Source organism: Odontesthes bonariensis, chromosome 4 (genome assembly GCF_027942865.1).
Source record: "Odontesthes bonariensis isolate fOdoBon6 chromosome 4, fOdoBon6.hap1, whole genome shotgun sequence".
Classification (NCBI taxonomy): Eukaryota; Metazoa; Chordata; class Actinopteri; order Atheriniformes; family Atherinopsidae; genus Odontesthes; species Odontesthes bonariensis.
Window position 1 is genome coordinate 13,255,942 of NC_134509.1, and position 14,818 is coordinate 13,270,759.

Genomic DNA, 14,818 nt, shown 5'->3' on the forward strand with positions numbered 1-14,818 from the left:
AAAGGGTGATTCTGCTGCACATTGACTACTTCAATAGTCCTGACATTTAGTCAGATTCAGCAGGAGATTATCTCTCATAATGTACTTTACACTTTTACACAGTCAACTCTCAAAAAGTAAGCTATGTAGTAGGAAAAAATGGCTTTACATGGAACGCCTGCCATGACTTTTTAAGAGTAGAACAATAAGCTATGTCTGGCACCTCTCTTTATCTTTCTCCCTAAAAAGTGGCCAAAAAACCATAAACATGAAATATCCCTGTATGCTCCCATATACCTGCTACTCAGAATTAAAATACTTCTCGTTATGCTCCCATGGGTGTAATAATGAAGTTACCTGTTGACTATTCAAAATCCTTTAACCATTTTCATTGCTCAATGTGAATTAATCACATCTCAATACTCCTGTGCTTTAAAAATGGTCTTCAGTCTTTTCTTAAAAAGCCTAATTTTGACATCCATCCATCCATCCATTTTCTATACCCGCTGAATCCGTCGGTCGGGTCGGGTCGGGTCTAATTTTGACATAAATTACGCAAAACCCTACTTCCAAAAAAATATATATCATGAAAAACAAAATAACAAGAAACCCTTTAAAAAAAAAAAAAAACTCTGAGAAGCCGTCAGGGGTCTTAAACGAACAGAAGGTGGCGGTGACGCACCAATAAGCTGGACGCCTACAGCGGTAAAACGAAGACGAGAAGAGGAAGAAGTGGTGGGGGGGGTCACGTGACCGCTCACCCAGTTCAGCGTGTCCTTCACTCGGTCGGGAGGCATCTGCAGATCATGGCTTTCTACGCTCAGCAGCTCAGCAGAGGTTTCTCTTCCTCGGCTGTCAGAAATGTCGTCATTAAACACGTTACCATCATCGGAAGTGGACAGATGGGTGCGGGGATTGCACAAGTAAGCGAGCAAATACACTCAAAGAGGATCGCGTCTGGAACAACAAAGTTTACCGCAGGTTCGGTGCTGTAAGCTGCGCCTGTTGTGGTGGCCCATAACCAGTGCCTAACCTAGAACCAGACACCGAGGGTGGGGGGGGGGGGGGTGAAGAAGTCATTTGACGGATATGTTTGGAGTCAATTTAAGTTTGACATTAATCTTGCCTGTTGTAATCTTGTTGTTGAGAGAAAGCTTGCAGCCATCTATAGACAAAAGTTTTAATTTCACTAAAATGATATTGGGGGAAAAAAATTGTTAATTAATTAATTAGTTACTTAATTAGACGCAATTTGTTACACCTGTGGCAAGTAAGACTCTCCAAAGTGAGTAGATTTGCAGTTTTTGTTGATACTGTAAAATAAAAAAAGAAGTACATTTGTGCTTAATATTGAGTTAAATGATGATGGTGTATTTGGCCACTATATCCAGAAAAAAAATAGATAAATGATTGTTTATCTATTTTTTTTTGTTTATCCCCCCACGTTATTGCCACACATATAGGGGGCAGGATTCAACCAAAACAATATTACGAGTGTCACCATTTTGACAGCGCAAACATACAGAAAGCGTAGCAGGTGAAGCAGTAGGATTGTACTAAATTCAAAAGGGGGTCTTCCCTAAAGTGTGTAAATGACCTAAACGTGTGCACAGGAGAGACAATCATGTCATCGCATACGAATATAAGCTAACGTGTCCAAGGCTGTATTGATTTGAAGCATTTTCTGATGCCTGTACATTTTTCAAGCTTATGCCACCACTTTCACAGGTAGTGGGTTGTGACCATGCGAACGACGGATTAAATTGTTATTGTCGGAAAAACCGCATGTGGTTTAGGATCTGAGTCTCCTGTCAATAATCTCTAAATACGTTTCAAAGTGGGTCAGTTGTAGGTCATTTTGAACTTGTTCGCATCTGGTAGGTTGCTGCGTCAACTGGACACACGGTGACACTGGTGGACACGTCCGATGACATCCTAAAGAAGTCGGTCAAAGGAATTGAAGGAAGCCTCAAGAGGGTGGTGAAGAAGAAGTTTGCTGATAAGCCAGAGGTGAGATGCTGTACATTGACTGAGGGGAAATAAACAACCCAATCGGCAGTGGTGAAAATGTCTCAATGGAGAATGTTCTCTTTGTTTTTCAGGCAGGTGAAGAATTCATCCAGAAAGTCCTGCAGAGTGTGGCGACCTCATCAGATGCTGAGACTGCAGTTCAGACCTCAGATCTTGTGTTGGAAGCCATTGTGGAAAATGTGAAAATCAAGCAGGATCTCTTTGGTCGGCTTGACAAGCTGGCACCAGCGTAAGCAGGGCCTCTGTCGCCTTGGATGCTTCCTAGGTGTTCCGTACCAAGCAGGCGCTACTGTGATTGAAATGGGGCGTGGGTGTTCTCTCAAACGTGTTTCTTGACTGTATCAATGCGCAGTTGTGCTTTAAAGTATGCAAACCCTTTGGAGTTTTCCATATTTCTTTATAAATTTGACCTGAAACTTCATCAGATTTCCACACAAATCCTAAAAGTAGTCCCAGGTCAACTTGAAGGCCTCTCCTAACATTTATTTTTTGTAAGTCCACCGTCGGACACTGAACAACTGTGGTGGGACTCTGCTGCACGTAATTTACTAAACATCATGTGGACACACCAGATAAAATGTTTTGTGGACGAATGAGATCAAAATAGAACTTCATGGGTTTAAAGGGACATGTATTGTTTTATAGGAAACAAATGAGTGCTTTAGGATCCTTATTCTATCTGTAAAACTCAAAAATGGCAGTGGTAGTATCATGATTTGGCCCTGTTCCAATACGTCTGCATCCCATCATTGATGGAACAATGAATTTCGAACCAAGACTTGCAAATTCTTGAGTAAAATGACCGGATGACTGACTGAATTGAATCTCTAGAGGATTAGAATATCAACTGAAGAATGGTTAAAGAAGTGTCAAGTTAATGTTTAGCAAAAGCCAAGCCAAAGTCCTGACCCTAATCATCCAGAACTGTTACAAAAGCGCCAGCAGTGGATACGCAGCGACGTTCCAGAGTGGGAGCTGTCCTGTACGGAGGTACAGTCTGAAATTCTCCAACTGGAAACATTAAGTTACAAGTGATTTCTGCACAGTCACAGCACAAACTGAGAGCCAAGGGTCACATACTATCATTTATTTGGCACAAATAAAGTAGCCAGTATAAAATGTTCTCGTCAGCTTTTGTTGGGTTCTTTGGGACTGTGTAAATCTGATGTTTATACAGAAGTAAAACCTTTCTAAAAGGTTTGTCAGGCCCAGATTTATCATATGTACCAATCTCCTTAATGGGGAGGCTTAATTATTCACTTTTATCTCTTATTTACAGACTCTCTGTTCTTTCTGTTGTAGACACACCGTCTTTGCCAGCAACACATCCTCCCTGCCTATCTCCGACATCGCCAGCTCCACCAGCAGGCTGGACAGATTTGGTGGCCTTCACTTCTTCAACCCCGTCCCTATGATGAAACTGGTGGAGGTGAGGCAGAAACTACAACACAGATCAAACTGACCATGTATATGCATTTACCTTTGAATGCGTTGTACATGACGGCATATTACTCATAAATGTATTGATTGTAAGATAACTTTCTTAAATGGAGTGGTTAAAAGCTTCTGATAGTGAAGATCCAAACAGACACTGCATCCTGTATGTGAGAATTTGTTTGGTTATGCAGCCAATCACTCTGTGTTCTGTTTCTCATCTTGGTGAGAGGCATTGTTTCATGTGGTACATAGATTTGTTAGAAAGTAGGGTTGAGATAAAAGGTTCAACCTTCAGCTTTATTGCAAATCATTGGCTTTGCCCTTATGTTTGTATAAAAAAAAAAACATAAAGTATGTGTCTTGAAAATTTTAATGAGATACTCTCATCACATCTGCCTTGAAAGGTAAAACCACCCATATGTTGCTTTGAGTTTGAACGGGTTAACTGTTTGAGTTACTAAATATTTAACCCTCCACAGGTCGTCAGAACCTCTGAAACAAGCCAGGAGACGTTTGATTCCCTCCTGAACTTCAGCAAAGCACTTGGAAAAACACCTGTGTCCTGCAAGGTAAAATCTCACTGTAGCTGAACTCCTTACAAACCACACAAATGAGCCCCAGTGGTATGACCAGTGAACAACTGGCTCTTGTAGTCAAAATGTAAATGTTAAATGTAAGGAGGGAACAGCTTTGATTCAGCTTTGTGGCTGAATTTGTATGGCTTTACGGACCTTGTCGGAGCGGTTTGGAAGTCTTGACATTAGAGACGACGGGGTAGCTTAAAGAGTCTACTCGGAGCCCTTCAGGTGATTTGTGAACCCAAGCACAAAAGGGTTTTCGCATCATGTCATCACTGTTTTACTCACGGTATCCGACCTCTCTTTGTTCAGGATACACCTGGATTCATTGTAAATCGCCTGCTTGTTCCCTACATGGCGGAAGCGCTCCGGTTGTACGAGAGAGGTGTGTACACCTTATATTTTACCAGCCCCAGTTCATGTTTTCTTCAATATTATTTGCATGGTTTCAGTTCTTTTTTTTTTTTTTTTTTTTTTTTTGTTCTTCCTCCACAGGTCATGGATCCAAAGAAGACATTGATGTTGCTATGAAACTCGGTGCTGGTTATCCCATGGGACCCTTTGAGCTCTCTGATTATGTAGGACTGGACACAATGAAGTTCATCATAGATGGTGAGTAAAGCCGCAGTGGAAGTGTGAACAGAAACAGAACAACTGTGAGTGAAGTGTAAATACCCTCTCTGTATCTTTAGGTTGGAGTGCAGCAGAACCTGAAAATCCTCTGTTTGCCCCAAGTGAACTGCTGAACAAGCTGGTTGCAGAGGGAAAATATGGCAAAAAGACAGGAGAGGGATTCTACAAGTACAAGTAGTCCCGAGATCAACCAGAGCTCCAGTAACCAAGCTTTCTAACAAGAACTGAAAAGAAAGAAGTCAGAAAAGTGCCTTTCATCGACTTTTTCCCTCTCAAGTCTGTATTCTTACGTCCATTTAATCCATCCATTCATACACACTGAATAACACAAATGTCTGAAATCAAATGTCATTAAACAGATTTTACTAAAAACTGGTGTTTCATGCTCACTGCTGATGATCTATGCCGATACAGGGCAGTGCTATGGAGTAAAATGTACACTTTGCCTGTAACATCCCAACAAAACGATTGTGTAAATGACACTTGTGGAATATTTTATGTTTTATTCAATTCAAATTGGCCATATTTTCACATAAAGTTGGGTAATCTAATAAAAAAAACAATGTTTTGTTTTGTCCCCCCCCAACTGCATGTGCAGAAAGTGCTGCATTCAGAGTACTAAATGATATGCATGTCTGAGGGCAGTAAGCCTGTTTAAAAATGAGTTGGCTGGTACGCTGCGGCTTACCAGAGTAAAGGCAAACCGGAGGGAAAAAGATCCATCATATTCACAACTCGAGTAGAAAAATGCATTCGGCTGTGCTTTTAGCAGCTTCTCTTCTAGATCTTTGACTGCAGTGCATTAAGATGTTTTAGGTCTTAACTGTGCAGAAATGATAGTTATGGCTACAATAAATGCTGTGATAACAATTTAACAGCTAAGACAAGTCAAGAAACTAATGGCATCAGTTTTTGTCTGAAGAATGAAGTTCAGTACTGAAAAAGGTAAAAAAAACCCTCCAACTTGTTTTCCATTTACTTCAAGAATTCGGATGGGAAGACCGTTTTGCTTTACATGCGTAGGGTCTCTGCAGTAAAAAAGTGTGTTCAGTCAGAGGCTTTGTCAGCTTCACAGCAACGGATGGATCTGTCATGACTTTGTTTCATACTGCTGCAACAGAATGATTTCCCATTAAGGACTAAAGAATGTCACTTTCTTCCTTTCATGCCTTCTGTTTTCCAGGTTCCAATGAATCTTTCTAAAAATTTCCCAGACTACAGCCGCTCCTTCAAACTTACACTCTGTGAATATTTTCCATTACAGAGGTAAAACTTTTAGGCACCTCATGTCTCGTACACCACATAGAGGCCATTCTCTGTCCGTCTTGGGACCGTTAACTCAACATGAACACAAGGCGGTGCTGTTTTATCAGTAATAAGACAAGGCAGAACTAGGAGATGTGATGCAGACCTTCCCAGAGTTACTTCTAACAGATGGATCTTTAATCAGCACGTTGTTTGACTGGAAGCGTAATTATTACCTCATGGCTTCGTTTTTGTGTTTGGGACAGAATAGAAAGATCCATCTCAAATGGTTTCAAATCTCTAATGAGGCAAGTTTGTCTTTAGGTTATCGCAGAAATGCTGTGTCAAGACTTGTTATGCGTTTTTAGGTGTGAACTACCTGCGAGTGCCTTTAGGCTCTTTGAATTCTCTACAAAGATAATGTTCGCCCGCGTTACATCACCACCCGTCGCTGCTGCTTACAGATACCCAACCGCATTCTCCAAGGATGACACACAGGCTTTTACAACTGGCACATCGAGCTCGAGTCTTTCCATCATTACAAGCAATCAAATGAGCCAATGGTGCCTTTTTATTTTTCTTTAAAAAAACAAAACATGTCGAAACGATTCAAATATGACCACTTGGGAGGCAAAATGCCACACACCCAAGATGACAGTGACCCAAAATATGATAATTAAAAAAAAACAAAAAGGAATTCATCAAGTAATACTAAAATAGAGCATTAAAATCAAAATGTTACAGAGATGTTTGCATGGAATAAACAACATGGCTAAAGACCACACTATTAGCTACCAGAGAGAAAAGACAAAGGTCCGTTGCAATAAAAGAAAGACTGTCAAGTGCTGGGGTAAATATATATATATCTGCTTCATTTGTCATGTTTGAGAACAATAAAATATAGGCCTCTGAGCTGTCACTCGCGCCTTTGTCCTAATGTAGCCTGCAAAAATACCAAGAAAAAATTGACAAAATCCTGACAGTTTTTTTTTAAAAAGTACACATACAGAGCATTATTTTACATCTGAGCACGACTCGAGGTCACTATTTGTTACAAATAGTTATCAAAAGAAGCCTTAAGTTTCAATTTTCTGCAAGACGCTTCTACAAGAAAAATGGCTTTCCTGTGTCCAAAGCTTATTTTTCATATATACCACTATATTTAAAAAAAACAAACAAAAACAAACAAAACCGATATTTAAAAAAAACAATATACATCAAGAAGTCGAAACGAGGGTTCAAGGTACAAAAAGAAACGGATAAAAGGAAGGCAAAATAATATTCAGTCTAAGATTGAAAGCAAATCAAAAATGTTGATCCTTTTTTTTTTTTTGCACCGACTTGGTCAGCAACAAATCAAAAATGGCGTCTTGAGGACGTTTCTTAGACAAGATGAGATCCCTCCATCTTCCTTAGTGCAGTCTAAAAAGAGAGGTGTTTGGTCGGTCGGGTGAAACCCCGGGTGGTCTCAAAAATCCAGTGAGCGATAGAGAAAGGGGTGGGGGGTGTGTTGAGGGAGTGAATGTCGACCTAACGGACTATACAAAAGGAACAGGTGACAAATAACTTAGAATAACTTAGTGACAGGTGTCGGGGGTGTTTGGGCGGTGCGGGGAAGAAGTTTGTGCGCACATCACGATTGCTGCTGTTTTTCAGTGCAGTGCCTCCGATCGCAGTAAAGCTGACATTTAAAAGGAAACTGACAAAAAATACAGATGCTGAACTGATGTTTTCTGGGCGGAGAGGGCACAGTCACGTGACGGTGCACCTAGTAATCATGATTGTCTTGTTCAGTTCAGTGTCTCTACAGCAGGCGCCTTTGGGAAGGGAGTAGAGTCCGACAGTGAAGTGTTTTTTTTTTTTTGGCGATTGGGGTGGCATATGACTGTGTTGAGGGGAAAAGGAGTTAAGGTTAGGTAGGTTAGGGTGAGGGATGGGGGGGTGGGGGGTCCTCTGAGAACTGGAGGCTTCAGTTTGGAGATTTAAGGGTCTTCATGGAATCTAACAGGCCTCCATCTCGAGCAGAGGGCCCGTAGCTGCTGCCTTTGCTTTGCATGTGGAGAAACTGTTCCGTTTTCCTCCTGAGGAGAAAAAGAAAAAGGAAGAAAACGTTCAATCACGCAAAACTGAAATAAATGCATTTGCCTGCGACGAAAAAGAAAAAAAGAAACTGCTGCACTTTAAAACGGCGCACACTGTAACATCCTTTGCATTCATTTAAACCAGAAGCAGACACACATCGGTGACTCAGAGTGACTGCGAGGTGTCTCACCATGCTCCACAGAGACACAGATTATCTGTCATTACCATCTACACAATCAAGCATTAGGTTTATTTTATTTTTTTGTTCTTCGTCTCACAGCTGATTGAAGAGAAGGCTTTGCAGCAGCACTGAACTACAGCGGGGTTACAGGTCAGCGACAGGATGTGGGCCGGCCTGGCTTTGATGTGGTCCAACATGGGGGTTGCTGTGACCCAGCTGGCTGCGCTGCTCCCTTCTCGGCTCATTCCTCCTCTCACTCTCTCACCCAATTGTGTAGCTTCTGGTTGACATTTAAGCTTGTGCTGCAGGTGGGCGACGTGAAAACAACAAAAAAAGAGGAAATTCCGGGTTCGTCCAAAATACCCATTTTTCCGTCTTGAGCACTTAAGTGTGCAATTCGGAGAGTTGTAGGTGGTGGAAAAGAAAAGTCCCACGTAGGAAAATGCCACCAGGAGGCGATAGTCGCGGAACTGGCCGAGTGACCACCCGCTAGCAACTGCAGGAAAGGTGGAGATGTGGGTGGAGCAGATGAGCATATTCATGAATGTCCTCAATTCACTGAATGAGGGAAAAGTCATTTCAACAATAAGATGAGTTTTTATGGGATTAATAACTGCCTGAGTGAGGACTTTAAAGGGGCACTCTGGATCCTATGCATTGTCAGAGCTTGACGGGATCGTCGGTGGAAGTCATCATAATGTCACACGTCCTGAAAGCTACGACACAAAGAACAACCACATAAGACTATCAGTCTTCTTTTTCTGTCCGAGACCGACTTTGTGAAATGAAGTAAAAACATCTGTGTTTCTTGACAACTTAATCAATGTCTTCCACTTATATTTATATTCTTCCTTGGAACAAACTATTTGAGCTACTTCGTGCCACATGGACAATTTGTAACTTCAAGAGAGAGCAGATGCTCTTAGTAACCCACAGATGTGCCAATGAACTCTGATAAATCTCTAAAAAAAACAACTAAAAAAAACCCAACTAAAACCCTTAAACTAGCAGAGTTCAGGTAACCGGGTAGGCTCTGATCCGACCTGTTGCAGTTTGGGTTCAGGGTGACACCAAAGTGGAAAGTTTTGTCCGAATCCACCTCAGAGGACATCCGTGAAACTGGCCCTGCTCCCTCTATCATTTGTCAAACTGTTCTTTTTCCTCCCGTGATCTGAAGCTTGAGCTAACATAACAGAGTTAGCTGCAGTTATCGACAAGCCATGGAGAGCTATTTTAGATCCGAACAACATCAAATAGAATCTGTGATCAAAGTGGAGAGGCAGAGACGGAGGTGGGTAGATGCCTCCTGCGACTAAAAAAGATGGATGTTTTTTTTGAGGGCTAAAAAGAAAAAAAGAAGAAAAAAAAACAGAAAAAAGAAAGAAAGAAAGAAAAAGAAACCGTATTAGTTTGCTTCCTCCTTGTGGCAAAGCCAAGTGTGTTTTTGTGGGAGAGAAGTCAGTCGAGCCCTGCTGCTCGCTGCATCTTAACTCCTGAAAGAGTTACCACACACATAAACACACCACCCGGCAGACTGCTTTACCACATGTGGATAAAAGAGATTGGGACAGAGGTCACCTTTCCCGAGGAGAGCTGACCCCCAGAACAGCACGGAGCAGATCCAGAAAGGAACACAGCGCTCGGAGAAAAAGAGGGAGCCCCTGTCGCTTTTATTTACCTCCGCCGCCTTCCCTCTTTTCATCCCAGGATCTCAAAGCAGGCCCGCACGCCCGGCCCTGCACCCAGTTTCCTGGGGAGCATTTTTCCTTCCCCCACCACAGACATGAAAAGCACCGGGCCTTCCTGCCTGGGGAAGAGTCCTAAGGGGCTGCGGGTGAGTGTGAATGTGAGCCTGAGTTTGTGTGTACGTAAGCTTTAAAAAGAAAAAAAGAAGAAAAAAAAAAGGTGGTTGGTTGTAGGGGGCAGAAGGCCAGCGCTTCACAAGGTCCAGCCGACACAAACACAGGGATTCAGAAGCAACTTGACCCCCCCCCCCCCCCCCCCCCCCCAGCCTCCTTCTACATTTGAGCTCAGGAATGCTGGCTGGATTTTTTTTCCCCTTTTTTTTTTTTTTTTTGCAGGAAATGAAACGCTCCTCTGTTCAGAGGGTGAGCAAAGGTTTAGTCTCCCCTCCTTTCTCGCTCCCCCGATTCCTTTGCCTCTACATGGTGGTGGGAGGGAGGGAGGGAGGGAGGGAGGAAGGAGTCGGACGAGCTCTCACCCAGCTTTTGAAGTGTGGGAGGTTAAGATAACTGGCACAGCCTCGCGCCTCAATCACCGCTTTCACCTCCCAGGACAAATCAAAGCGCCCGCAGCTGGGGCCCCCGCACGCCTTCAAGCCCTCTAACCTCCATCCCAGCAACCCATCCACCTCCTCAGTTCCCCTCACTCCCTTCTTGGACCGCTGTTTTCTTTTTTTTTTTTTTTTGTGCCATTAAAAAGCAAAACACTGCTGACAAATTACACTAAAAATAAGCCAAGTGGTGCTCGAGGCAGAGGGTGAGGAGCAGACTTTACCACGGCAGAGAGATGAGGGGAGATTTGGAGGAGAAACGGGTTAGACTGCATGGCAGTGAGAGAGAAAAATGCAAGCAAAGCAATGTGTCTTCTAAAGGAGGATTCTGCTTTACAAGAACCCGGGTCGCACTTGAAATACCAACAGTGTAAATACGCAGGTGAGATCGGATCATGTTTGGTACTTCTTGCTTTTAAAATCATTCAAAACAAACGCCTTAAATCTTCCCCGATCTTCCGCAATGTCTGCCCAGCAACCGCTTCCAATTAACGTTGTTCAGTTCAGTTAGCAAAAAGAAACATTTCTGTCGGCGTCTTTCTAATCTATTCAAGACAAACGCATGAACTGTTGCCCTCCTTTACCCCAACTGGACTTCCAGCAGAAACACCAGGTTTCCCATCAACTGAGCTCATTTTCTGTCTGGCTCAGACGAAGAGTGCAGCCAGGTCTTTAGTGTCCAGCTGGCTTTGGTGACACTTTCTCAAAGAAGGCTCCGCTCTATAAAACTGCGGCAGTGCCGCTCATCAGGACAAAAGGGAAAATAAAACGGACACTTAAAGAGGAGACGCACCTGGAGGAAACGGCCATGCTTTAAACACAAGCACTGTCAGCATTTTCTTGAGCTCTGGGACTCACAACATAAAAGAAAATGCTTTGATTTTTTTTTTTACCCTTTTTTTTTTTACCTCCAATCAAAAGGAAGACTCAAGGGATGTAATGTTTTCTGCAGGGGCTATCAGAAACTAAAAAGTGAGTCAGGGAGGGCTGAGACAGAGAGAGAAAGCAGAGGGAAAAAAGTGCCTGTGTTAACTGCTGGAGAGAGGAAGGGTGGGGTCTGGTTGTGGTAAGAAAAAAATAACAATAAAGGGGGGGAATGGGGCTGGGTAAGTCACCCAAAGCCCAAACCTCAGGCATGTATGGGTGAGACTAGAGGGGGGGGAGAACAGGAGAGTGTGGGAGGAGGGGGGAGTTAAAGGAGAGCTGTCGCCCACATCTGAGGCAGCGTCGCTGGGGGCCCGGGCAGCTGAAGTCTGGCCCCGTGCCCCCGCACAGCTCAGTCTGAGCCACTGCAGGCTGGAGGATGTCAGGAGGGAGGAGTGCGGCACATTCAAAGAGCCGGCACAATGACTGTTCCCTCTGCTGCGGTCCCGCTTCAAAAGGCCTCCGCTGCCACTCATATTCGCCACCAGGACAGGGGAGTGGGGCAGGAAAAGGAGCAGCAAGGAAAAACTGGGAGCAAAGAGGCAGAAAATGAGTGGAAGAAGAGCTGAGCTTCAAGTTGAGCCTCTCTCAACAATGGCCTGACTGGCTAGAGTAGCAGAAAAATAAACACCCCTTCCTCCAGCCCCACTGTCATCTTCCTGCCTGCGCTGGGTTACCTGGGGGGCTTTTATTCAGAGATAAGAATCTCAGGAGGAGAGCGTTTTATAAGGTCACGAATCTCCGCCTCTTCCGAAAAACTGCGGCGCCTCAAGGAACCTCAGGGATGAAGCGAGGGGAGGGGGGCTACTGAGTGAAAGACAGGAAGCACAGAAGACATCACAAAAAGCTACGAGACTGGACCCTCATGCTGTTGCTGCAGCTGGTCAAACCACAACACAATAGGCCCGTGACTCAATCAAAATAGATTTCGTGCCCCAGTCTAAACAACTGGAGCACTGTGGCTTCATTTTCTCCTGCGCAAACACAGACCTGTAAGAGGGTTATAACCCCCCCACCCTTCTTTCTTTAAAAGTGTCAAATACGGTCGCCAAGCCAGAGACAAACATGTCGCTGTGAGAGATTTGGACTACTTGGAAATCAAAGCTACGGACACGTACTTTAATTCCAGGTCCTTAAACTAAGTGCTGACTGGGTTGTTTTTCCCCTCACAGAGCTAGCTTTGTGGAGGTCAGGGGAGGGGAAGAACATTTCCGATTCCATTTCCTACCTCCAGTAACATTAGCCAAGGCGTCGCTCCGATTCAAGCCCAAATATCTCTCCTCCACATCCTACCTCTATTTTCCCCCCTCTTTTAGCACAGTTTTTAAAAACATCCTCTCATCTCCCATGTGCTGCTCAGAGCAAGGACCGCAGTCATCCCCCGTCCCCCTTATTCCTTCCCCAATTATCTAAGGTCACTAATAAGGCAGGGTGTGGAGGCAGTGGCCTGTGCCGCGGTGGCCTAGAGGCTCAGAGCCAAATTGAAACGACTCGGGAAATGGAGGCAGGCGCTGAATCTTGCCTAATTGCAGCCGGGGTGTGTGGCTGGCTGCTCCGATGTGTGTGCGTCAGGCGGACAGAAAAATGTCGAGAGTGACGATGTCCTGAGAGAGAAGGGATGAGAAGCAACAAATAAAGACGGTGCAGTGGGAGGGGGAGAACCAGGGAATGGAAACAGAAGTACGGGTGGGACTGGGTAAACTCAAGTCCTGAGAAAGAGGATTTTCTTCTGACCTTTTTCTTACCCTCCCTCTCTACTAACACGCTCCTTCCCTCCATCCTCCTCTTCCCTTCTCACTCATCAAAGACTTTTGACAGCTAACTTCTGGATGCACACATCAGAGGGCTAGGGCACAACCAACAGTGACGGGGGGGGGGGGCTTTAACAACACTTTCTTTTTATCTTTCTGAGCCAAGACATTCAGTAAGAACTGACCCCTGACTTTTGTAATCATTAAGCATCTTTCTAAGAATAGAAAAAAAGAAAAAAACATCCTGAATATTCCGGATCGCGTGCTTAGAAAAATGCAAACCGGGGTGAAAACGACTGCAAACTAAAGAGTATCATTACGAAAATGGAGCAACATGACTCTCATACAGTTGCACGGCGAGTGCTTGCAACTCCACGGCCCTCGCCAGCCAGATTAAAGAGCCACCTTTGTTCAGAGTGTCTCCCCCCTGTGAAAAAAATGCGCAGCGGCTGAAACGGGAGATTGCCTCGAGGGCATGCATGTGTCTCGGGCAAGATGATTATCTCAAAGGCTGTGAATCAGCGGGCTCAGTCAGACAAAAGGCTAGCGGCACGAGAGGAAGCAAGACGGAGAGAGAGAGTTCAAAAATAAAGAGGGGTGCAGAAATGAGAATGAAGGAGAAGCAGGGTGGGCATAAGGAAAAGAGGCCGGGGCAAGGAGTGACGAGGGAGAGAGACGCAAGCTCTCATTCCACGGTGTCCGTAACAACTTCTCTGAGAGCTGTTCCTCTGTGGCGAGAACCAGCTGTGTGGCAGGCCCACTGTTTGACATGCTAAAGATAACAAAGAGAACCAAAGTCAAGTCGTAAAGCGCTGCACCGCAACTCAACGCCTGGTTTGCCTCAAAGGCGGAAAAACACAGCAGAGGCCATAAAAAACTGCTGATATGAAAATGTCATAAGTCACCCCCCCTCCCTCCCGAACAGAATCTACCCACACTGGAGTCTTTCAACTTTGTTGGGCTGAATATTCTTCATTATGAGAGCACAAGAGCTGAAAACCCAATCCAAATGCGGCCAATGTTTGAAACTTTTACTCACAAACGCTCGCTCAAAATCGACTGATTAACAAGTTTTCTCCGATTTTTTTTTTTAGGCAGGTTGGAAACAGATGGGGTGGAGGCTGGGACAGATGAAAAGGAACAGACAAACGAGTTCATTTAAAGATGTTTTTTGGCGTCTACAGCAAGCTAACCTCAATCCAGCTCTTTGGGATCTGCATAAATTGAGGGCTCGGGGAGTTGTGGCAGTATCCTTGGTATTATGCATATTAGTTTAAGGCTGTCACTGAGAATCAGCAAGGGTGTCCATCCCGCTGCGGCTAGGCGCTGCTAATTATTGGATCAGAGATAAACGCGTTTTTTGGTTTTTTTTGTGCTTGCGCTCGCTGCGCTTTGAAAACAGACTGTGTCAAAAAAAAAAAGAGAGAAAGGAAAACAAAAAAAGAAAAGAAAATCAGCCCAATTTCAGGTTCAGAGGAAGAGCCACGGGGTCAAGAATCGATCAAGCGGAAAACCCTTTGTCTGGTTGGGGCGATTTGAACGCGAGACCAGATTTGTCACATCTGCCCGGCTTTCACTGCTCCCAAAAGGGAGCGGAATAACAGGATGCTACCACACTCGCAAGGGTGGGAGAGATGGAGGGAAGCGGAGAGATGGAAGCAGGAGGATGCAGCAAAGAGTGTAA

At 44.3% G+C, this 14,818-nt stretch overlaps 2 protein-coding genes across 7 annotated transcripts in view; one reads left to right on the top strand and one right to left on the bottom strand.

Moving 5' to 3' along the window:
- Positions 1–729: 729 nt before the first annotated feature.
- hadh (hydroxyacyl-CoA dehydrogenase) lies at positions 730–5,030 on the top strand. The gene is made up of 8 exons (XM_075463050.1): positions 730–902; positions 1,861–1,989; positions 2,082–2,239; positions 3,313–3,439; positions 3,927–4,016; positions 4,338–4,410; positions 4,521–4,637; positions 4,718–5,030. The coding sequence occupies exons 1-8, from the start codon at positions 786–788 to the stop codon at positions 4,834–4,836; spliced, it is 930 nt and encodes a 309-aa protein (XP_075319165.1). The 5' UTR covers positions 730–785; the 3' UTR covers positions 4,837–5,030.
- A 1,421-nt stretch (positions 5,031–6,451) lies between these two features.
- Positions 6,452–14,818, bottom strand: part of lef1 (lymphoid enhancer-binding factor 1) — a 41,689-nt gene continuing 33,322 nt past the window's right edge. For 3 of the 6 annotated variants that reach the window (XM_075463053.1, XM_075463052.1, XM_075463051.1), the window contains exon 10: positions 6,452–7,984. In XM_075463053.1, the coding sequence (XP_075319168.1) occupies positions 7,905–7,984 (80 nt within the window). In that variant the 3' untranslated portion in view covers positions 6,452–7,904. The remainder of the gene's footprint in view (positions 7,985–14,818) is intronic. The other 3 variants (XM_075463056.1, XM_075463055.1, XM_075463054.1) reach the window with 1 other exon arrangement.